The sequence below is a fragment of the Octopus bimaculoides genome, chromosome 19 (genome assembly GCF_046866305.1).
Source record: "Octopus bimaculoides isolate indiv1 chromosome 19, ASM4686630v1, whole genome shotgun sequence".
NCBI lineage: Eukaryota > Metazoa > Mollusca > Cephalopoda > Octopoda > Octopodidae > Octopus > Octopus bimaculoides.
Genome location: NC_142946.1, coordinates 30,426,852 through 30,451,572, shown reverse-complemented (window position 1 = coordinate 30,451,572; position 24,721 = coordinate 30,426,852). Strand labels below are relative to the sequence as shown.

General features: G+C 38.8%; 1 protein-coding gene across 12 annotated transcripts in view; it reads left to right on the top strand.

Moving 5' to 3' along the window:
• The window catches only part of LOC106871878 (popeye domain-containing protein 1-B), a 527,623-nt gene extending 517,328 nt beyond the window's left edge, over positions 1 to 10,295 (top strand). For all 12 annotated transcript variants that reach the window (XM_014918623.3, XM_052974861.2, XM_014918629.3 and 9 more), the window contains 3 exons: positions 2,935 to 3,049; positions 3,822 to 4,116; positions 7,269 to 10,295. In XM_014918623.3, the coding sequence (XP_014774109.1) occupies positions 2,935 to 3,049; positions 3,822 to 4,116; positions 7,269 to 7,354 (496 nt within the window). In that variant the 3' untranslated portion in view covers positions 7,355 to 10,295. The remainder of the gene's footprint in view (positions 1 to 2,934; positions 3,050 to 3,821; positions 4,117 to 7,268) is intronic.
• Positions 10,296 to 24,721: the final 14,426 nt, after the last annotated feature.

The window sequence follows — 24,721 nt, the reverse complement described above, 5'->3', positions numbered from 1 at the left end:
CCTTACTTTGTGCAAGGATCGGTAAGTTCGCTTTAGCGATATTGAAGATGTTCTGGTGGCATGGATTTTGTGTCACTATAAATGGTATGATTTTTTCCTGTTTTTCTCTTCTTTAAAAACCCAGAAGTCTGCCAAATACCACTGAGTAACCATCTGGCAACATGTGGTCATGAAACTTTTATGATATTTCTATTCCATAAACTTTCAACTAAGGGTTTTTTTCAATAACCGGTTGCATGCAATGACAGATTGCATTTTAAAATCCTGTTATTATAAAAATTTTATAAATATTATGATTTTAAACCACAATGCAACTGGTTAACCGAAGCTTTGTGATTGAATTTGGTAGGCAGAAGTTACTGCCATGTGTGCATATGTCTGTGTATGTGCTTGTGCCTCTCTCCAAAAGAGAGAGAGAGGAAACCTTACTTTTATTCCATTCTAAACAAAACTGTCCAACAAATGGGAGCATGAAACTCTGAATAACAGTTTTTGTGATATTTGTGTTGCTTTTTAATAAAGCATATGTATAGTTGGTATGTTTTCTTATTATGCTAAGTGGATCTCCAAATTTTCTGACAAAATATTTTCTGACGATGCAGTAACAAGACAATGACGTATGTAGGGGAAACAGCATGGAGCATAGGAGAGCGGCTAAATGAAAATTGGAGGGAACTTAAGGAAGAGAAGAGCTCATCAGTTCTGTACCAGCACGCTGAGCAAGAACACGGAGGCTCACTCAACAACATAGAAATTAAAATCTTGTCCACACATAGAACAGATGCAGCACTTAGACAAATTACAGAAGCTACACACATAATAGAAGATAAACCTAGCCTGAATAGGAAACTGGAATGGAACACTAGCACACACCCCCAACAAACCACAACATATAACAATAAAATCCCCATAAACTAATAGCTATATGAACAAAATATAATACAATACATAGATAAACAAATGGAATTAAATAACTACATATGTTAACAAAATCAAATTAAAAGTAAGAAAAAGTAGGTATAAACACATGAACAAATAAATAAAAACAAATTAAACGAACATACCTACTCTATTGAGAAATATATGAATGCATATTTTCTCTGACTTATAGATTCTTAGACAACTCTCTCTCTCTCTCACTGTGTGTATGTGTGTGTGTGTGTGTGTGTGTGTGTGTGTGTGTGTATATATATTGTTGTATTTGGGGATGGTCATCTTGCCAGTTTAACCAATAAAAACACATGCACTATATATTTGTAGGCATGGTTACATAATATCATGAGCTTGTCAGAGCTGGCAGGTATGGAAAAAAAATATGGCGACTGCTCTCTATTACTGGAGGGGAACATGTATAAGCAGGAGATACAGATAATACAGGCACTCCCCATACACACACATGCACTTACAAAACATAGACACGCATAGAGGGATACGCATGCGTAGACACATACAATAGGAATACAAAATACAAAATGGCTGATCGTTAGCAAGGTGGGACACACATAAGAAAGAAGAAAGCAAAGGACCACTGATGAGGTCACAGAAGTGTGACGAAAGAACTCTGGCCGAAATATGTTTAATGTAATGTAATGTAATATAAAGCTGAAGCAAATTAACACCAAATATACAGTGCGTGTGTTTTTATTGGCTAAACTGGCAACATGACCATCCCCAAATACAACAATATATATATATATATATACATACACACACACACACATACAGTGAGAGAGAGAGAGAGAGAGAGAGAGAGAGAGAGAGAGTTGTCTAAGAATCTATAAACAGAGAAAATATGCATTCATATATTTCTCAATAGAGTAGGTATATTAATCAACATATACAGTATTATAAATCCAATATAGCCAATCTTACAAGTCAATTTCACACTGAGTTTTAAACCAGATGTTAGATAACAGCATGGTTATATAATATCATGTGCTTGTCAGAGCAGGCAGGTATGGAAAAAAAAATATGACGACTGCTCTCTATTACTGGAGGTGAAAGAAAAAAACCACATCTGGTTTGTGGGTGGTATGAAATAAGATGAAACTAACTGAGCAAAAGCTATATCAAGAATTATGTCCCTTGAACTAAAGGTTTCTGAAATGTAAATCTACACATGTTTTCTGAAAATGTGTAGAGTTAGAATTGATATTCATCTAGGGTTGGAATGTGTGTATGGGTTTTATGTTGGGAGGGGAGTGTCCAAACACTTAAGCCTATGTTAGGGCACATATGTGTCAGTTCGTTTGTGTGTTATTTGCTGAAACTCTTTGCTAGGTTCTCAGGATATGGTGGTGAAGATGGAAAACTGGTGATAGTCATGATAGAGTCCATAGGTATTGTAAATTACACCTTCTTTCATATGGGCATGGTCCAAAAATCTCACTTTTGTAGTTTAAATAAATATCTGAAATTAGAGATTAGAACTTACATATCATCATGCATACCTCATCTCCATCTTAAAAACATTTCTTATTCCTGATTGTCACTGTCAAATTCTTAGAAATATAAAGCTGAAATGAACCTGGTTAAAATTGAACCCAGCAATTAGGGTTTCCAAATCAAAACACCAGCAACTTCATGCTCATATATTTTCAAGAGTAACTAAAGTGAGAATGTATAAATGTTTTCAAATAAGTTGTATTTTTTGGATGAGTGATGACAAAGGGAGACAAGAGAAATCTGACACTGAGATTGACTCCTTTCAATTGGGGAGGAGGAAATAATTTTTTTCAGGAACTGAACAATAATTTTTCTCTCCCTCTGACATAGTGTCTGTCAATCACAAGATATCAGATCCAACTTGTCACAACATGAACATATTCAAAGTCACCATCTTTACTGAGTAATATTTGTCAAAACAGACTAATAATACCAGCCTTACCTTCTAGAAGACTGTTTTTCACATGTATTTTTCTCTATTTCTACCAGATTAAAAGTCACATATGACAGTCTGTTCTTACATTATATCAGTTCTAACCAAATTCTTGACTCGGCAGAATATGAATACTGCCAACCTCACTGGCAAAACTGTGAGAAATTCCAGGTAAGTGTTCTTGTTATATAGTTGTGGGTAGCTGTGAGAAGCAGGGGTGATATTGACAGGAATATTATTTTAGTTGAGGCTCTAGTGTTGTAGAAGAGACTATACTGTTGTGAGATGGATAGTATTGTAGTATAGACTGTACTGTTGTGAGATAGAGAGTATTATAGAAAAAAATTGTATTGTTGTGTAGTGGAAAGAAAACATGTGTGTAAATGTATGTACATATGTGTGTACATGTATGTATGTGTGCGTGTATGTGTGTGTGTGTGTGCATGTGTGTGTGTACACATACGCACTCACTCACTGACATGCACACACAAATACACATAAATACACACACAATACATTTACATACACACATTGTGTGAATGCATTGTGTGTTTGAGCATATAAATGTGTTTGTGAGACGCTGGAAACTTGTGTTTGTTATCATTGATCTAGTAGTTGTAGTCGTCATCATCGTCCTCATCTTTGTCATCATCTTAGTTGTTTCAGTTTTATTCCTGTTAATTATCATTCTTCCCTGTAAACCCACTAATAAACCTTTTGAGTTTTATCTTTCCATGTCCTCTCTTGCCCCACTATCTCCATTAACCTCTGTCACATTGTAACTTATCTCCTCACTTAATCCATCACTCATATCTCTTCTATCACTTTGGAAATGACCCATTCTCCTTCTCTCACACACTCACTCTATTCTGTTTTCTTACTCTCACCCTCTCTTCTCCATTCTTTCATCTCATTCCCTGTCTTTCACTCTCTCTTTATCCAGGTAACATTAGTAGCAACAGAAGACTGTAGTTTACTTTCCTGGAATTGTTCAGCTATCCAACGTTTTCTTCATGACCATCCATTCCTTGGCACTGTCTTACATAACTTACTGGGCAAAGATATCACCCACAAACTGTATCAGATTCAAGAGTTACTTCAGAACAACCCTGATTACATGCACTGCCCTCCCTCTAGCCGTCATTCTTCCATGGTGGACATCCGAAGCAGCCTTGCCACTAAAACGTCTTGCAACAGCCTCACTAAAATCACAATCAATAATTCGTTGGAGTTGAAAGGTGAGTAATATTTTCAAAGACTAACATTTCAATTGTATTGGAAACATGATATAAGGGATGGGACAAATTGTTAGAGTGGTTTGAACATGGAACAGAATTTTTTACAGCATTTATTCAAATTCTCTGCAGTCTGTGTTCAAATGCTCTCAAGGTCAATTTTTTGCCTTCCATCATTTTGGGGTCAATAAAAAAGTATTAATCCACCCCAGTGGATTGATGGAACTGTAAGAATGTTGAACCAGACATATTTCAGTATCTATTCTAGCTCTTTGCATTCAGAGTTCAAATTTCTCTTTTCCATATGGGTGGTAGACCTAAGCCAATCACTCAGTTTAACCCATTTCAGTTGCTGTATTTGCAGATGTGGACTGGGAGAATTGTTAGCATGCCAAGCAAAATGCTTAGCAGCATTTCATCCGTCTTTATGTTCTGAGCTCAAATTTTGCCAGGGTCAGTTTTGCCTTTCATCTTTTTGGGGTCAGTAAAATAAGTAGCAACTGGATGCTGGGATCAGTGCAATCAACTAAAGAGAAAGAGACAGGATTCACCTTTTATGCCCCTACCATAATCCTTATCACTCAACTTCTCATGCCTATCTTTAAGATCTGTGTATAAGGGACCATATTGTCAGTCATCAGCCTAATTACTCTGTCTGCCATCATATTCTTGCTCCTTTTCCCTGCCTATCCTGATTCCTGTCGCCCTTCTATCTTCATGAGCATGTTGCCTTTAATATATGTATCTAAGAATGCTGAGATACTGTCACTCATCACTCGTCTCATCACTCATCACTCGTCTCATCACTCATCATCCATATCCACATTTATCACTCATCTCATCTCATCATCCATATTTTACATCACTCATGTCCCTGTTGTAACCAAAAGAGGCCTCACACAATCTACTGGCCTTGTGCCAAAATTTGAAACCATTCTTCTTATTATTATTGAGTGAGAGAGCAGGGCATGCCATCAAAGTGACACTGGGGTAAAATATACGAAGCCCAGTATACCCATCATGACTACCCGTCTGATAAGGGTACACCATGCACATGCATCACAACCATATGTGCGTGACATAGTGGTCTCATATCAAGATAAACAGCTCATAACCGTGCAGGTGGGGCCCAGTTAGAATTTTCTTCAGGTCGGGTAGCCCATCCTGCTCAAAAGGTCCTTGAATAAAGGCTGTTTGAGGATGTTGAACGAAATACCCATATTTCCAAAGGTGAATTATCCAAACCCCAAAGAGTTCCTCTCAACACATGACTATGATGCTCCCCCACTACTTCTGCTCATGATCAGAGATGCACACATCGTCAGCCACCAAGGGACATGTTCAACTGGTTAAGGTCAAGCCACTGACAAAGCAAATCTGTGGTATTGAGCAGAATATTTGCTGTAGCCCATCTTTTATACCAAGACAAGACAATATACATGATAACACTTCCAATCAGTTAAGATCAGAAGCCACGATAGTCATTGCCTGGTACTGCATCCAGGCAGGTATTATTATTATTATTATTATTATTATTGTGATGATAATAATCCTTTCTACTGAAGGCACAAGGCCTTGAAATTTTGGGGAGGGGACTAGTCAATTACATCAACCCCAGTGTTTCACTGGCACTTAATTATTTGACCCCGAAAGGATGAAAGGCAAAGCTGATCTCAGCAGAATTTGAACTCAGAACGTGAAGATGGACATTTTTCCCAGCATGCTAACGATTCTGCCAGTTCACCATCTTTTCACTCTCATTGTACTTGGTTGTTGGTGTAACCAAAAAATGCAATGGATTTCTCCTCACCGCATCAAGCTTTCGGGTTAGCTGACCCATTCATCTCTTCATTTTATCCTAATCACCATAGATCTTATGTCTGCTCCAGGACATATCTATTATTACCTCTTCTAAACTCTCTCCTCTTCTTTGACCACCTGGCATTGACACCTATTATTCACCCCTATCATTTATCCTCTTCTCTTTTCACTCTCTCTTCTCTTCTCTCAACCACTCAATTCTAGTCACTCATTTTCTACCATCACACTTCCATTGTATTCATTCACCCATCCTGGTTCTTCTCTTGTCAATTTCTAATCACTTCTTCAGTCATGTAGCCCTTAATAAATGAACACCTTATAGAGTGGAAGAGACCTTCAAATCCTTGAGGTATGTGCCACTCTCACTGTTGTTGGTAACACTATAAATTCAGTCAGGACATTGTGTACTGTAGTTGGCAAGCAAGCAGAAATGTGGGGTTCAGAGGACCCCTTCGCCCTGTATAGGTCAAGGCTATCTCTGTAGTGCAGGTGCCATGTGTCATGGTACCCAATACACCTAGTAAAGTGTTAAGTCATGATGACCCTTTAGTCTTGTCAAAGACAAGACTAAACTGATGCTGGTGCAAAGATAAAATGCACTCTTTACTTTGCGTAATGTGATAAATGAATGAATGGAAACAATGCAGTAGAGAGGACAACATCTCCAATATTGTTGATTCAATACAATGCATCCAGTACATTCCTGTATAATGGTCAGAATTGGAAAGGGTATAGAAACAATACCAAAAATGAGACAAACAAGTGAGATGCAATTCTTCAACCTATCTAGGAGAGCAGTATCGAAGAGCTGGCTACAGTGACCTGGCCAATCCATGCTAGTATAGAAAGTTGATACCAAAGATGATGATGGTGATATAGGAACACTCTGTCGGTTATGATAACAAGGGTCCCAGCTGATAGGATCAACAGAACAGCCTGCTTGTGAAATTAACATGCAAGTGGTTGAGTACTCCATGGACACGTGTACCCTAAAGGCAGTTCTCAGAGAGATTCAGCATGACACAGAGTGTGACAAGGCTGACCCTTTGAAATACAGGTACGACTCATTTTTGTCAGCTGAGTGGACTGCAGAAACATGAAAATAAAGTTTCTTGCTCAAGGACACAACACGTTGCTGGGAATTGAACTTATGACCTTACAATCGTGAGCCAAATATCCCAACCACTAAGCCACGTGCACTACTTAATTACTGATTTTGTCTAGTGATAATTTGTGAGGCACTTATTGGTAATTATTGAGTTTCCAATTGGTAATTAGTGAAGTACTATGTAATTTATTCCAGCTAACCTTCAGTCATTTGATTTCTCTTTCAGGCATCCCATCACTGTGTCCGGACACAAGTTATAGCAGCATCAGTTCAGACTCCACAGGGCTCCTCAATTACGAAACAAGTGTCTAAAAACTTCATAGCTATGTGTGTATATGCACACACATGCACAATTATATATATATATTTCCAGATATTTTAAGCTAGAACTGTTATGTAAACAATCGAGATTGCCTGAAAAATCTTTTAGAAAAATTGCCTTAAGTATTTTTTATGTGAATTATGTATCAATAATCAAATGGTGTTTCTTCTTAATAATGTGAGAATGTAGTGTTTTGTGTTCACACATCTCTCTTTTTCATATACACACACACCCACACTATTATTTTTATACATGATATAAGTTATATTCATATGTATGTATGTATGTATATATATATATATATATATATATATATATCAAACACTAGACTTTCACAAAGCAACATTGAATAAAATATAATTGTGTACAATCATATTTAACACAATCAGGTACACTTGGATGTGAGTAGACCTTTTGCTGCAGAAAATTCTTTTCACATACAAAATGTACAAAAACACATTATTGGATCCTAGGATGTCTGCATTTCTACGTCATTTCATGTTGTCAGCTATGAATATCAGCTTTATCTGTCACAGCCCTCTAAGTACAATAGTTTTTATTTATAAGAACAGAAAATAGTACATTTACTGATATGGGAAGCTGTAATTTAATAACTAGAGTTGCATAAAGCTGATACACATATCATCAGATATTGGAAGACATGGATACTTTAGTGCCACATCAACTAAGTTCCATGAGTCAGTTCTGTACACTTCAGTTTAATGCATTCAGAAGAATGGGAAAGAAAAATCAATTCAGTTACTTAATTAAGTTTAGTGATTACAGCAGCTGAAATCAAGCAAGCTATGGACAAGATGAAAAGTGGAAAAGTGACAGGAAATGACTACATTGCATTTGAACTAGTAAATGCTTTGGGGAGTTTTGGAGTAGAAAAATGAACAGAGATAGCGAACCATGTTTACAACCCAGGCATGGTTCCAGAAGAAATGCTGGAATCAATCTTTGCCTTGCCTAAAATGTCTGGAACAATTGAGTGCAAAAATCATAGAATGAGTCATGTGACAAAGATTATTTTGAGAGTGGAATTGAATCGAGTGAAAGGTATATTAGGGGAAACCCATCAGATGAATAGTTCAGTTATCGAACAGGAAAGGAGGCAAAAAATGCTGCTTGAGAACGTTGGTGGAAAAGTGTATAGAGAAACAAAAAAACTTGTACATCTGTTTTATTGACTATATGAAGGCATTTGACTGTGTCAAGCACGAAGAGTTGGTGAGAATGTTGGAAGAGCTCGAGATTGATGGGAAAGATTTAAGAATGATTCGAAATTTGTACTGGGACCAGAAAGCAGCCATCAGAGTGGATGGAGAATTGGGCGACTGGATTGACATTCAGAAAGGTGTCTGGCAGAGTTGTATTTTGTCACCTGATTTATTCAACTTGTATAGTGAGAAAGCTCTACACAAGATCAAGACAATTTCAGGGCTACAACTGGGGGAAAAGAATTATAACAATTTGAGGTGCGCAGACAATATGGCTTTGTTTGCAGACACAGAGGAGAAGCTTCAAGGATTGATTAATATTATGACTGAGGAGAGTGGAAAGCTTGGATTAACAATTAACTGCCAGAAAACCTTCTCAATAGTCTGTACCAAGAAAGCACCGGTACTCGCATGTCGCTTGACGGTGAATGGAACTGGGATAGAGCAGAAGGACAGTTTCATATATCTGGGAAGCTGGATAACATCAGATGGAAGGTCAGATAAGGACATCAAGTGCAGAACTGGATTAGCAAAGAAGACTTTTATGGATATAAGGAGCATTTTTTGTGCAAAGAGAATTGGAATGGAAGTCAAGAAAAGACTATTGAAGTACTTGTCAGTGCTAGTGTATGGATGTGAGTCTTGGACGATAAGCAAAGTCATGGAGAAGAGACTCAAAACTGCAGAAATGTGGTTTTATAGAAAATGCTTAGAATCTCATGGGTACAGAGGATGACGAATGTGGAAGTGTTGAAGAGGATGAAAGTGAAGAGACAGTTGATGGATACTATCAGAGAGAGAGACAGTGGAGATTTGTTGGTCGTTTTCTCAGAGAGGACGACAGAATGGAGCATTACATGGTGGAGACTGAGCTGGTGGGAGGGAGAGTGAGAGGAAGGCAGAGAATGAAGATGTTTGACTGGATGAAGAAGAGACAGAACGTGCAGAGCGAGAAAGACCTGGGTGATGTTGTGAGAGACAGAAATAAATGGAGGAGGAACAAGCCACGATTCATCAAAGGCATGAATATGCCATGACACAAGAGAGAGAGAGAGAGAGAGAGAGAGAGAGAGAGAGAGAGAGAGAGAGAGAGAGAGAGAGAAGTTTAGTCCAAAGGAAATAGCTGATTAATTTGTTAAAGGGGTTAATTCCATTGTGAAATGAATTAGTTAAACTCTAATTAAAGCATTAGGAGTAGGATATAAGCATGGACCAAGATATGATGATGTACAGTACAAAAGAAAAGGGCTAGTATTGAGAAATAAAAGTAAAAAGTGAGTGATTAGTTACATCTTGTAGGGAAGGTAAACTGGTAAAGGGTAGGTGTGGTGAAGTAGTGCAAGATAATATGCACATCTGAAAAACCGCATCATAACTGTACTAAATTGTACTAAATACTGCACTGAAATATTATACCTAAAATATATTTGGGGTAACTGTGTCCAAGAAATGTAAATATTTGTAAGGATATCCAAATGGCTATATATGATGAACATGATATTTTTATATATATTTAATATTTTTAATGTAATTAATGTGGATGTATAGCAGTGAGTGCAACAGTAAAGAAGATTTGGATATGTGCATATTGTCTGGCACTTTTATCTTCCTAAAAAATTCGAATGAATAAATTGGACAAGAGACAAGATATTGTTTCATAGTCCAAAATGAAAAAGGAATAAAGAGAAATAAAGTAACTACACTTCAACAGCTCTGTCAATTATCTCCCTTCGACCTAAATTTGTGAATTTTACTTTACTTTTTTCCTCGAGGTGCTTTAATACACCCAGCTGGAAGACATTCCTCTCTTCAGTATTTAATGGTAGATTTTCAGGTTTAAAGCTAACCATTTTGAAACATATGGTATAACAAAAAAATTGATCGATCGAAAGATAGATTTATTTATTCATAGGAGTTATATCCCTTCCCTGACAACGTAGAACAATCGCTTCATAGTAATTGAGATCAACCCTGAATGAGGAGGGGAGATAATTTCAAGAATCAAGAGTTTTCCAAAACTCATCATCTCCCCAACTGTGAAAGAATGTTTCTGCCTTAATGTAGTTACCTTATCTCTGACAGAAATGACACTTAAATATATGCAAAAAAGAGTAGAACACATTTATGGCCTAGGTAATTTACATAAATGAAACAAAAATGAGCCAAGTGAAATAACTCAGGGGTCAGTGATGGAAACTTCCTTTGAAGCAATTGGCAAGAAGCGGGAGGTGACAGAGACATATAACATAGAAGACAACTGGATGTTTTCCCAGAACAACTTACTGAAGGCTACAGATGAAATCTGTGGTTGGTGTAAAGTTTAAGCCAGATCAAAGGTGATGTGGAACAGGGAAGTGCATTGAGGGCAGGCTTGAAACATATGGTGTAACAAAAGAATTGATTGATCGATAGATAGATTTATTAATTCATTAGAGTTATATCTCCTTTCTGACAATGTAGAACAATTGCTTCATAGTAATTGAGATCAACCCTGAAGAGAGACAGCAGAGAACTATTCAAGGTAGCTAGAAGAAAATATAGGAGACATGTCTATTTAGTAAGAGGAGAAGCAGAAAGGAAGAGATTTGCCAATGTTCTACAGTGTTACAACCAGAGGAAGTGAATCAGAGAGAATAAAGATGCAGGCGAAAAATGTGTTGGAAGGATAATGGCATACTTGCACGTAATGGTTTTGAAAGAAAGAGGTATGAGAGTGCTATTATGAAAGCCTGCCAAATATGAAGAACGAGAGAAAAAGTCTTTCTAATGACAGCCTGACAGAGGGACCACCCATTCTTGTTGACAGCGGTATGATAGACAAAGCAATTAAGGGTATGAAAACAAAGACAGCTCTTCGTCTGAGATGCTTAAAATACCTGGCAAGTCATCCATATAGTTAATCAAGTTGTACAGAATGACTCATGTAGTATGGAGGTACATACCTTAGAGAGAAGTCTTTATGGAGGTATCAAATTACTGTACCAAACCATGAAAGTTACTGAAAGAGTTATAGCTCAATTATGAAGAAAGTTAACATAAAGGAGATGCAATTTGGTTTTATGCTGGAAAGAACTACTGATGATCTCCTTCTAGCAGGACATCTGCAGGAAAAGTATTTAGCCAAAAAAAAAAAAACCACTGTACTTGGCATTCACTGACCTCACAGTTGTTTGCAGAAGTTAGGAGTAGATGAATGTCTATTAAGAGCCATTGAAGTCATGTGTGCAATAAGTACAAAGATTTACTTAGTGATAAGTACAAGGATGAATTTAGTATCCAAGTTGGAATTTGAAGTTTGGTCAAAATTTGAGACCGAAGAATATACATATCCAATGTGCTGCACAGTGGGATTAAACCTAAAACCATCAAAGTAAATGTCTTAACCATACAGCTATATCCATGTGTGTGTGTGTGTTTGTCCAGGGATGGTTCATAAGTGAGAAAAAGAGCAAACTCAATATAAGGTAATATAGTATCAGGCAATAAAGACTGCAAACAAACAGGAAACAACTTCTATCTCATTCCAGGGTGAAAAACTAGAGGTAGTCGATAGCTTCCGCTATCTGGGCGACCAAGTTAGTAGTGGGGGTGGGTGCGCTGAAAGTGTAGCTGCTAGAATAAGAATAGCCTGGGCAAAGTTTAGAGAGCTCTTACCCCTGCTGGCGACAAAGGGACTCTCACTCAGAGTAAAAGGCAGACTGTATGACGCATGCGTACGAACAACCATGCTACATGGCAGTGAAACATGGGCTGTAACTGCTGAGGACATACGTAAGCTCGCAAGGAATGAAGCCAGTATGCTCCGTTGGATGTGTAATGTCAATGTGAATACCCGTCAGAGTGTAAGTATCTTGAGAGAAAAGCTGAACATTAGAAGCATCAGTTGTGGCGTGCAAGAGAGACGATTGCGCTGGTATGGACATGTGGTGAGAATGGAGGAGGATAGCTGCGTGAAAAAGTGCCACACCCTAACAGTTGAGGGAACCCGTGGAAGAGGTAGGCCCAGGAAGACCTGGGCTGAGGTGGTGAGGCAAGACCTTCGTACATTGGGCCTCACCGAGGCGATGACTACGGACCGAGACCTTTGGAAATGTGCTGTGCGTGAGAAGACCCGGCAAGCCAAGTAAGATCGTTGCCAGTGCCCCTGGACTGGTTCTTGTGCGGGTGGCACATGAGATGCACCATTTTGAGCGTGGCCGTTGCCAGTACCGCCTGACTGGCTCCTGTAGGATTTTCGAGCGAGATCGTTGCCAGTGCCCCTGGACTGGCTTGTGCGGGTGGCACATAAAAGACACCATTTCGAGCGTGGCCGTTTTCGTGCGGGTGACACGTAAAAGCACCCACTACACTCTCTGAGTGGTTGGCGTTAGGAAGGGCATCCAGCTGTAGAAACTCTGCCAAATCAGACTGGAGCCTGGTGTTGCCATCCGGTTTCACCAGTCCTCAGTCAAATCGTCCAACCCATGCTAGCATGGAAAGCGGACGTTAAACAATGATGATGATGATTAATTAATACAATATTATAATATTAAGTGTACCATATATGGTCAAAACATAACCAGACAACTCCATATAAAGTTAGCCTTTTGTAAATAGAAAATAACTGTTTTAAAAGTCAGTCATGACTGACCAGATATAGCCTGGGCTCTTTTACACAGATGAAAATGGAAACACCCAGTCAGAAAACAAAAAAAGTCTTTGGATAATGGAAAAAAAAACAGAATGTAGAGATTGAGGACTATATAACATGCTTGGGCAAGTTCTTCTAGAGTATTGGCAGGGAATGTCTAATGCAAAAATAACTGCACAATGTAAAATTTGCATGTCTGAATTAATGAATGAGATAGAATGAGGAGATGACAAGGAAAAAGAGAAACAGAGAAATGAAGGTAGGAAATATTAATTGTATGAATATGTATATGGTTGAGGTAGAAGAAAGTGACTGGGAGAGATAGGTAAATTAACGAGAGGGAGAAAGGAGGCATGTAGGGCTAAAGAGTGATTAAAGAAATGAAAAGAAGTTTGGACATATAAGATGTGATGAAGACAATTCTGATGGCAGTGAATGCCAATCTTTACTACTAGGTCATCAAATCTGTTAAAGCATACTGAAGACAAGAGAAGAAAATTTCATCCTTACAGCATGCAAGCGGTATTTAAGGACATTTAATTACCAGTATATTACTCCCTTCAAACCAATTAAAAGGTTATTGCTTCATTCAGAACTTCTATCATAGATAAAACACTCACAAGAAATGAAAACATATTCAGTCATTGGTGCCATTTGTGCAGAACTCACTGATTTAGAAATTGCCAAGATCTTTTGTACAAACTTCAGATGGAAACAGAAGACTGGCAGGAATTGAATCACAGAGAAAAGAATATTTTAAACAGCCCATAAGGCCATTGCAATTGATCCAATAGATTCAAAATATCATCGATGACAGTCCTGGAAAATCAATGATGACCATCACCAAAGAACTTCAGTTTTCAGAGAGGACTATCAGAACTGTAGTGCACAAGGACATTCAATGTAAGTTGTGTGTACTGAAGAGAGGCAAATACACAGGGAAAACAATTTGTTCCATGCTAAGAGGTTAAAAACCCTCACAAACAGACTTTTAGTAAAAGATGTGAAAACTTAAGAAAAGTAATGTGAATTAGATAATGAAAACTGAGACTGAAGTAGATAATACATAAAACAATTCATTTTATACAAATGCAACAAAAGCAAAATTTTCAGCAGCAAATACATTTGTAGTAGAGAAAGAAGTGGGATGAAAGACAAGTGATGGCAATGAAAAGATGGAAACTAGGAATTAGACAATGATGAGGAAGAAAATGACACATGAGTGAAATGATATAAAGAAAAACATAAGAAGATGAAATTAAAAGAGCAAATAAAATGAGAAATGGAAAATATTGTTGCTGAGAGAATGAAGAAATGGTAAGAAAGGGAAACAAATAAAATAATTTTAAATAATAACTAATAACAAGACACAGAGAGAACTAGAGGAGAGAACAGGGAAGTGTTTGAGACACAGTATTGATTGGTAAAATTTGTTGGAATCTAGCAAGGAGTCAGAACTTATCAGGAATGAAAATATACCACTTTCCATGGGTAATGAAGGTTTGTATGCAAATACAAACCTTGTATGTGCATGCAAGTAGTAGGCAGAGTGGTTGTAATTTAGCACTCCATCCTATCTTAATATCTTTCATACCTTATTACTTTTTCTTATCTCCTTTTCACATTCTTTTTACTCCTCCACAACATTTACTCTTTCCCTAGCTCTTACATCTCCGTTTCCAACATTCACCAGTCTTTTACTAGTCATATCTAAAAAACTTACTACCATCAAATTTGTTTCTTTCGTAATCAAGTCTTTCCTGAGCCTATCCATGGAATGGTTGTTTCCACCTTTATGCGTATGTTCAAGATGTCACCTCTATATACACTGAATGTTTGAAGGGAATTCCCCATCTAATGTGTCTAGAATAAGCAGGCCTATAAGATCACAGATTTCTAAGTTGTCAAAAGCTCCCATTGCCACATCAAAGCAGTTCTCTGGGTCTGTTTGTTTGACTCAACTTTCAAACACATTTTAGACCTGACATCAAATCTAATATTACATAACTCAACTTCCATGCAACATAAGCTTATTTCAGATACATGGAGATAGAAATTTCAGACAGGTCTTTATTCTTCTCTGAGAATACAAAAAGAAATGTATGAATGACCACTAACAATCAGTATTTCAAAGAACTTCAGGGGGGGTTGCCGCTTCAGACCTATGATAGCATCAACAATTAGGCAAGATTTTAATTTTGGAACTAACAATAGGATACAGACTTTAGCTAAGAGAAATGCCTTACGGATCATAAAATGAGCTTCACCTCCAACCCTAAACGTTGTTTGATTAACCCTAATAAGTCAAAGTTTGGATTAGTGAGCAGTTATCTGCTAAGAAAGATTAATGATGATATAAGGAGAACCTCCCACCACTCCCTAAGGTGGAACACCAAAAAGTCATCTAAGTTTCATAGCAACTGTAGTGGAGCGAGAGCAAGTTTCACTCAATTTGATTCTGTGGATTTTTGCTCATCATTCAATGTCCATTTTCCATGCTGGCATAGGCTGGATGGCTTGACAGGAACTGATTAGGCCAGGTTCCACACCAGGTTACATAGTCTGTTTTGGATGCCCTTCCTAATACCAACCACTCCACAGAGCATACTGGGTGCTTCTTATGTGGCACCATCACAGGTGCCTTTAAGTAGCACCAGCACCCACACTAACACTTTTTATGTGACACTTTGGTTTTAGGATCTCAGTTCTATTGTGGTGAGCAGGTATTCTCAAGGACAGCAATGTGCCACATGTCTCAGTCCTCAGTTATCCCCATAAGGTTCAATGTTTTGAGATCAGCCTTCAAAACTTTATCCCCTGTCTTCCTGGGTTTCCCTCTTCCACAACTTCCCTCCACTTCTTAATGCAACTGTCCTCATCCATCTGCATCATGACCAAACTAGTGCAGTTGCCTCCCTTGCACACTGCGTATAATTCCTCTGATGCCCAACTTCTCCCTCAGTACATCAATGCTCTGTTGTACATGCACACTGACATTGCACAGCCAGCAGAACATACCAGCTTCGTTCCTCTCCTGCTTTTGCATGTCTTCTGCATTCAAGGTCTGTGTCTCACTACCATGCAACATCAAGTTCATACACATGCATCATACAATCTTCCCTTTTGGTTGCCAACAGAGTAAAAGATCTCTGAACTTTCTCCATCTTACTCTTCTTCTAGTAATTACACTTTCTATACAGCCTCCTTTACTGCTAATTAGGTCACCTGGGTAGCAAAAATTATCTACATCTTTCAGAGAGTCACCAGGACATTTAAGGAAATCATAAAATGTGGTTTTTATGGCTCCCGTACATCTTCCACACAGAAACACTACTTTCTCTGTTAATCTTCCAACTATTCCACTTGTGTGAGCATAGTTTGAACTAGGTACACTGAATGGAATTTCTGTCTACCCGCTTCCTGCATATCAAGCAGGGACTGATGAGTGAAGGGTCCTGTCCAATTACTTGGTCCTCGGTCTTTGCAAAGTTTGCTTTTTAAGTCCCTTAAATTCCAGGTTCTGTTTCCACACCTGGAATTTCTTTTCTAATTCTGGTACAGATTCTGCTGAGGGCAAGATCATCAGCATATAGGAGTTCCCATGGGCTTCCAGTCTTAAATTCCTTTGTTATGGCCTGGAGGATAATGATGAGTAGGAGGGGGCTGAGGACCAACCCTTAGGGGACACCTACCTGTACACTAAATTCATCACTGTACACGGGTACACTGATGGCCAACTTTTACCTTGCTAACAGTACCATTGTACATGGCCTGTACTGCTTTCAGAAATCATTTGTCTTTCCTCAACTTCCTCAGGGACCACCATATCACAGAGCGGGGGTACTCTGTCAAAGGCTTTCTCTAGATCAACAAATGTCAGGTACAATGGTTTGTTTTTAGCTAAATAAATAAAAATAGCATCAGTAGTGCTTCTTTACAGGACAAAGCTCAATTGCATTTCAAGTTTAATTCTATTCCTAATTAATTGGGTTATAGCTCTCTCTACAACCTTCATCACCTGTTCCAGCAATTTGATGCCTCTATAATTACTTTCATTTAAGGCATCTCCCTTGCCCTTGTAGCAGCTAACTATGATGCTTCTACACCAGTCATTAAGGATTAAGGCACTCAACTTTCTTAAACCTATACCAACATTAACAACAGGAACAGGTATAATTAGACAAGCTATGCAACAAGGAGTCAGCCTGGGTCAATCAAATAGACCTATATAGGACTCCTTTGATGTGGCAATGCAAGTCCTTGACAGTACAGGTAGCATTGTCAGAAGGAAAATGGTTTGCTCATTAATACAGCATGTTTTCTGTCCAAGATGGAGCTGCATTACACAACTGCTGCAGCATTATGACTACATATTGAAACATCAGCTTAACTGTTCAAACATGGATGTGCTATATTTTGACAAAGTTAGTCATGGGGTATGTCACAAACTGTGTGATCTAGTTATTGTTGGAAAACTAGAGGACTGGCTACATGACTTTCTAAAGAGAAAGAGTCAGACACAGCCAATGGTGCTCTCAGTGAGGAGACACCAATTTTAAGTGGAATCCCTCAGGAAAGTGTACTATGACCACTATTGTTTGTGATAGCTCTTTCAGACATACCCTCAATCAGCCACTCTCACCAGCTATATTGATGATACAAAAGTATCACAGGCAATCAAGAACACTGATGATAACTCAAAAATATAAAAAGACCTGAATGCAATACACAAGTGGGCTGAAAACAGTACGCAATACAATGATGGAAAAATTCAAACACTCAGCTATTGATCCAAAAACAGATTAAGTGGGTATTTCAATCCTTGAGTCAGAGTTAATGTATTACTAAGTTGGCAACAATGTGCAGGCAACTAAATGGTTGAATCCTGAGATAATCCAGAACACAGAAAAGCAGAAAGTTGTTCCTATGAAGAACATTTATTCTCAGTCACCTGGATTACTGCTCCCAATTATGGTCGCCACAGAGTATCAAACTAATAGCAGAGCTTGAGGCAATCAAATGCCACTATGCCAAAAAGATAACCTTGGTGCAACAGAGGTTAAAAGAGCTGAGACTCTTCTCCCTGGAGAGAAGACATGAAAGATATGCAGTAATATTTATATGGAAGATCCAGGAAAGTCGAGTATCCAACTTTAGGAATAAAAGCTATACCAATTAGCAAACTAGACACTCCTCTGTCCTGAGTAAGGACCCAATACTGTAACCACTGAGGATTCAAAGACCCACAACTTTTCAATACCTTGCCAAAAGACCCTAGATGTCTAGAGGAATAGATGTGAATGTATTCAAAGAACATTTAGATAAATTTTGACCTAAGTTGAAACCACATTGTGGCAAGAAGTCCAACTCACTACTTCACCAGGACCAATATTGGAGACAAGAGCTAGGAAACGAGCCTAAAATAAACAAGTATTTATGCTAATGGCAGTGCCCTAGCATACCTGCACCCTCTGGCTGAAAATGATAAAAGAATATATACACACATGAACTGGATCCATGTGAAATGAAATGTTTTCCCCAAGAATATAATGCACAATCCAGTCTGGGAATCAAAATAATGATTTTGCAATTGTGAGTGTAACACCCCTATTGACTAGGCCATACAGTATAATGAATCAACCACCAAATATTTTGAAACTATTAGTCTTGAATTTGTAGACATATAGACATTTCAATGAGTAGTGGGGCTCTGAAATGGGTCTCAGGGAGTAGCGTCCCTGCCTTCCTGAGCCAGTTTTCCACCACATATACTAAAAGTTGTGGTAGAAGCTTTGGTCTCGGGACCACTCATGTCTAGAAACTCAGGATGGGGGTAAGCAAGGGTATGCTCCACGTAGAAAATCCAGCTATGAAAAAACTGAATAATAGCAAAAGAGGATGGGCACCAGCCAGCCCAAAGGTTGGGGTGGGCTGCACCTACCTACCTGAAAAAGGAAGGTGCAAACCCTATCCTGGGTTGTGCAAGCACAACTTGCCTTATGATGGCCAACGGCCTGAGGAGAAGCTTGAGAAGTTGGAATGTGAGCAGTCTGTGTGAAAGAGGAACTGAGGTGTATGAGGAATTGAGGAAGAGGAGGGTGGATGTGTGCTGTGTGCAGGAGGTTAGGTGGAGGGGCCAAGGTGCAAGATTTGTGCGGGTCAAGGGAAGAAAGTACAAGTTGTGGTGGTCGGGAAATAGCAGGAAAACTGGAGGTGTGGGAGTTTGGTGAAGGAAGATATCTGTGAGATGGTGGTGGAGGTCAGGAGAAAGAGTGACAGAGTGATGACAGTAGTGTTAGCATTTGAGGAAGAAGTGGTGAGGGTAATTTGTGGGTATGGTCTGCAAAGTGGAAGAGGGATCGCTGAGAAAGAGCAGTTCTTCAATGAAATGGTGAATGAGTGGGACTTACAACAGGTAGATGAATTGGTTTTGGGCATCAGTGATTTTAATGGACATGTTGGGAAAAGGATCCAGAGATTTGAGGGTGTGCATGGGGGAAATGGTATTGGGAAGAGAAATTTGGAAGGAAGGATGCTGCTGGAGTTTTGTGATGAGAAAGAATTGTATGTGGTGAATATGCGGTTTAGGAAAACAGAGAAAAGGAAGGTGACTTTCAATGCAGGAGGGAATGAGACAGAGATTGATTTCATGTTGGTTGGCAGGGAAAACAGAAAATATCTGAGAGATGTGAAGGCAATACCAGGGGAGTTGCAGCACAGGCTGGTGGTTGCTGACTTGGATAAGAGGAAAGTTAAAAAGCACGTGAAAAGGGAACAGTTGAGAGGAGAAAGGTGTGGAAACTGAAGGAAGAAGAAACAAGAGCAAGGTTTGAGGAGAGAGTTGGGGAGTTGGTAAGCATTGATGCACCGGATTTGTGCAAGTCTTTCAAAGAAGGGGTACTAAAGGCATGTGATGAAGTGTGTGGAAAGACGAAGAGTAAGAGAGATTGAGGAGATACGTGGTGGTGGAATGAGGAGGTGAAGGATGCGATAGAGAGGAAGAAAGTGCACAAAGCTTTATGTAATAATAGGACTGAGCAAATGAAAGGCAGGTATAACAACATGAAGAATCGTGCAAAGCAGGTGGTTACGAGATCTATGAGGAAGGAGGGTGAGGAAAGGTTGAGCAGGCTAGATGAGAACCCAGATAGAGTGTTTAGGTTTATTAAATCAATGAAAAATGATGGAAGAGATGTTGAGGGAGGAAGATGCATGAGGGGGAGTGAAGGATGGTTGAATTTTAGTAAGAAGAACAGGGGAAGAGTTTGGAAGGAGCATATGGAGGGAATTATGAATGGGATCAGAGGGTGGAAGTTGCTGTGGCGAAGAGGCCAGTGGAGAGGTTTAGTCAGGAAGAAGTAGTGGAGACAATGAAGGAAATGAAAACAGGAAAGGCAGCTGGTCCATCAGAAGTAAGTGTGGAAATAATAACTGCAAGTGGAGAGATAGGGATTGCTGTGATGATTGAGTTCTGCCAGGGCGTGCTGGATGGAAGAGGAATGCCGGATGATTGGGCACTTAGTGTGGTGGTACTGATCTTCAAGCGGAAGGGGATGCAATGAGCTGTGGGGCATATAGAAGAGTGAAGTTATTGGAGCATGCAATGTAGTAGAAAGGGTGTGGGAGAGGAGGATTTCGAAAGGGGTGGATGTGGATGAGATGCAATTTGGTTTTATGCCAAGAAGGAGGACAAATAGATGCAGTGTTCATAGTAAGGAGATTGCAGGAGGAATACCGAGATAAAGGGAAGGAGTTGTACATGTGCTTCGTTGATCTGGAGAAGGCATTTGATAGGGTTCCAAGGAAGGTGATTGAGTGGGCATTAAGGAAAAGAGGTGTACTAGAGGTAATAGTGGGAGCAGTGATGTATGAGGGGGTAAAGACAAGAGTGAGAATTGGATCAGAGCTGTCAAATGAGTTTGCAGTGAAAGTTGGTGTGCACCAGGGATCTATGTTGTCACCATTGTTGTTTGCAATGGTGGTTGAAGTGGTAAGACAGGGACTGCTAATGGAGATACTGTATGCAGATGACCTTGTTCTGATGAGTGAGACGCTGGAGGGATTGAGGGAGAAGTTTTGGAAATGGAAGGAGGCATTTGAAGGTAAACCTCAGGAACACAAAGGTGATGGTGAGTGGGGTGGAGGGTAATGACATGCCATGTTGTGTACGAGATGTGAGAAATGGATTCATGGTAGATGTCCGAAAATGAAGGTGACTCCAAGACTGGCAAGAGAGTTTGGTTTATGGAAGATGTGAGAAAGGAGCTGGAGGGCTGGCGAAGTCAGAGGAAACACTATGTGATGAGGTGGGGACAGTAAGAGAGGTTTGTTATTCGGGAGATAGGGTAGATGTAAGTGGTGAGTGTGAAGCAGCTGTGACAACAAGAGTAAGACTTGGCTGGGTGAAGTTCAGGGAATGTGGAGCATTATTATATGGGAAAAGGTTCTCATTGCAGATGAAAGGAAAGGAGTTGTATGGGAGTGAGACATGGTGTTTGAGGGAAAGAGAGTTGGCAATTTTGAGGACTGAGAGAGCAATGGTGAGAGAAGTGTCTGGTGTGTGTTTGATAAGAGAAGGACTGAGGACTTGATGGGGATGCTGGGGTTGGAGGAATCAGTGGAACGGTTGGCAAGGACGAATGGAGTGCAGTGGTATGGACATGTGTTGAGGAGGGATGAGGAGCATGTTCTGAAGAGGGTGCTAGAGTTTGAGGTAAATAGACAGTGAAAGCAAGGTAGACCAAGGAAAATGTGAAGGGGACAGGTGGAGGAGATTGGGAGGGTTGGCTTGAGAAGGGAGGATGCCCAAACCTGGGCAAGATGGTGAGATAGTGTGAGGGCAGTTGCTATGGCATTAAGGTAGATCCGGCCACCCCCATTAATGGGGCAAAACCCAGATTCAAAATGATGGATGATGAATGAGGATTGAATTATCCAGTATGTTTCTGTTGAGCTCAATTTGGCTGCTATTCTTAGCAAGTCAGACTAGTAGAGGTTGGCTCACTACATTAATTGTTCATCAGTGATAGTCAAACTTTTGCTTTTGTCTGTCCAAAAGTTATCTTCCTCGTCTATGAAACCAGAAGTTATTACCCTTAGTTTAGATTTATTTACTCTGTCATTCCATCAGAATCATCATTGATTTCCATGGTTGCATGGGTTGGATGGAGTTTATAGATGCAAATTTTCTATGACCAAATACTCTTCCTGTCACCAACTCCCACCTATTTCCAAGCAAGGTAATATTTTCTCATGACTAGAAATGCTCTCAGAATATTGGAAATGTATGGCAGTGACATGCATTTACAACTACTATGTGATGTCAAAGCAAAGAGATGCAGACATATGCACACTCACACACACACACACAACATGCTTCTTTCAGTTTCCATCAACCAACACCACTCACAAGATGCTCAAGATGCCACACAATGGGACTAAATCCAGAACCATGTAGTTGGGAAGCAAACTTAAATACACAGCCATACCTGTGCCTATCTGAACTACACAGCTATGTCTGTGCCTATCTGAGCAATTTTTAGAAATTGCTTTGATATAAGTAAACAGCAATGGTGACTCAAGTGGTAAAGGAAATGTTTTAGAACGTGCATTATAATGTAAAATAGTTGATACCAGACCACTTACTAGCCAATATAGATAACCACCCAGAGAAACATTACTGTCATGCTGCTTAACCAAGAAAATAATTTTTAAGTTATAAGATTAATCAGAATATTTAGTTTCCATTTAGGATGAAGTAACATTCCCTGATTTATTTATTGAAGATGGCGCCTCACTGATACTCTCTTGTTAGCAACACAACTATAGAAGCTCTTAAGTGAAGGTCATGACAGCAAGTATTTGCAGTGTGACAGTCTATAAGAGAACTTGATGTAGTTGGATGGCTTGCAAGATATGTACAGATGATATCAGCCAGGTGAAAGTTAGTAATGATCTCAGTGGGGAATTTAGAGTGCAGATGAGTTATCTATCGGGTATCACCTCTTTAGACAATAACAGACTGGCTGGCTAGAGGTAATTTCTGTAGAAGATTTAGTGATAATTTTAAATGTAGATGCATGGATGAAAATCAATTAGTCCTCAAGTAAATTTAGCAAAGACAAAAGTGTAATAGGAAAGAAGACAGGATTTACTAACATCTGGGAATTAACCTTGCTTGAGATGCAGAAAAGGAATTCTATATGATGTAGCCAATGTGTGCAGGTGAGATAGCAGGAAAGTTGTCAGAGAAGAAAAACTTTGTACATAGTTGTTATGCAGAAGTAGTTAGCAGTAACAATACCCATAAAATATTCCCTATAAGTTAAAAAAGCTTGTTACCTAGTTAACCTAATTAGTAGTGGAAGAGAGTGTTCCAGAAGTTAGTAACTTGAGTAAGAAAGGATGGATAAAGTTCTAAGTACTATTCAGCTAGTAACAAAGAGATTTTCAGAGTGAAGAACAAGGTTTACAATGTTTGCATATGAACTGTGTATTGCAGGGTAGTGAAATATGGGCATAGGATGTCAAAGCTGGAAAGAAATGAAATGAGTATACACTGCTAGTTGTGTAATGTTAGTGTAACAATGAAGAACAAATATGATGAAAGAAAACCTGAATGTCTCAAGTGATCTGATGTACATACCAGACTGTGCTTCTATAATCATGTGATGTGCATTGACAATGACAGTTGGATAAAGTAGTGCCGAGGGATCCAAGTAGAAGGACATTGTAGAAGAGCAAAAGTTAATCTCAAGATGCTGAACCTTACAAGAGATGACAATGGTCCACAAATGGTGAGATACTGTGATAAGGAAAACATTTCCAACTCATGTAAACATACAAGAAATATGATCATGATGAAAGAATTAGCCATTCATTGATGAATTCCTTGCATCTTACAGCTTTAGAAATTTATAAGGACCAAAATCCATCAGGCTTCTACCAAGAGCATTCAACTATGCAGATAAAAAAACTAAAGGAATGTTAAAATTAAACTTAGATACTTAAAATGGCAGTTTCTCAGTATTTACTGGCAAATTACAGCTTTGAGAAAAATATAAACAGCAGAAAAAGCTATATGATGGGAGTAGAGAAAAGTAATCATATTACAAAGTTTTCACTGCAGAAATCTAAATCTATCAGGGGGATCTGTTAGTGTTGAAATAATCAAAATGCTGACAGGTTGAGGTAGTATAAAAAAAAAAAAAAAACGTTAAAACCTATACTTCAATTAAAAATAAAAGCCTTCAAGAGAGTAATTTGTCTGTCATATTTTTACAAAAAAAAATTCATGGAAATTTTATCAGCCATTTCATCAATACTTCAGGTCACTCTTCTTCTACCAAATACATACAAACTAACAGACACTGGTTGTATGTAAACTTGTACAAATAAGAGGCATATTTTTTTCCATTCTGTCAAGCCATTGCTGCACAAAGCTTGGTTTATCTGTGCTGGTTTTAGGTCTTTTTGTCCATATATGAACCAGGAACAAAATTAAC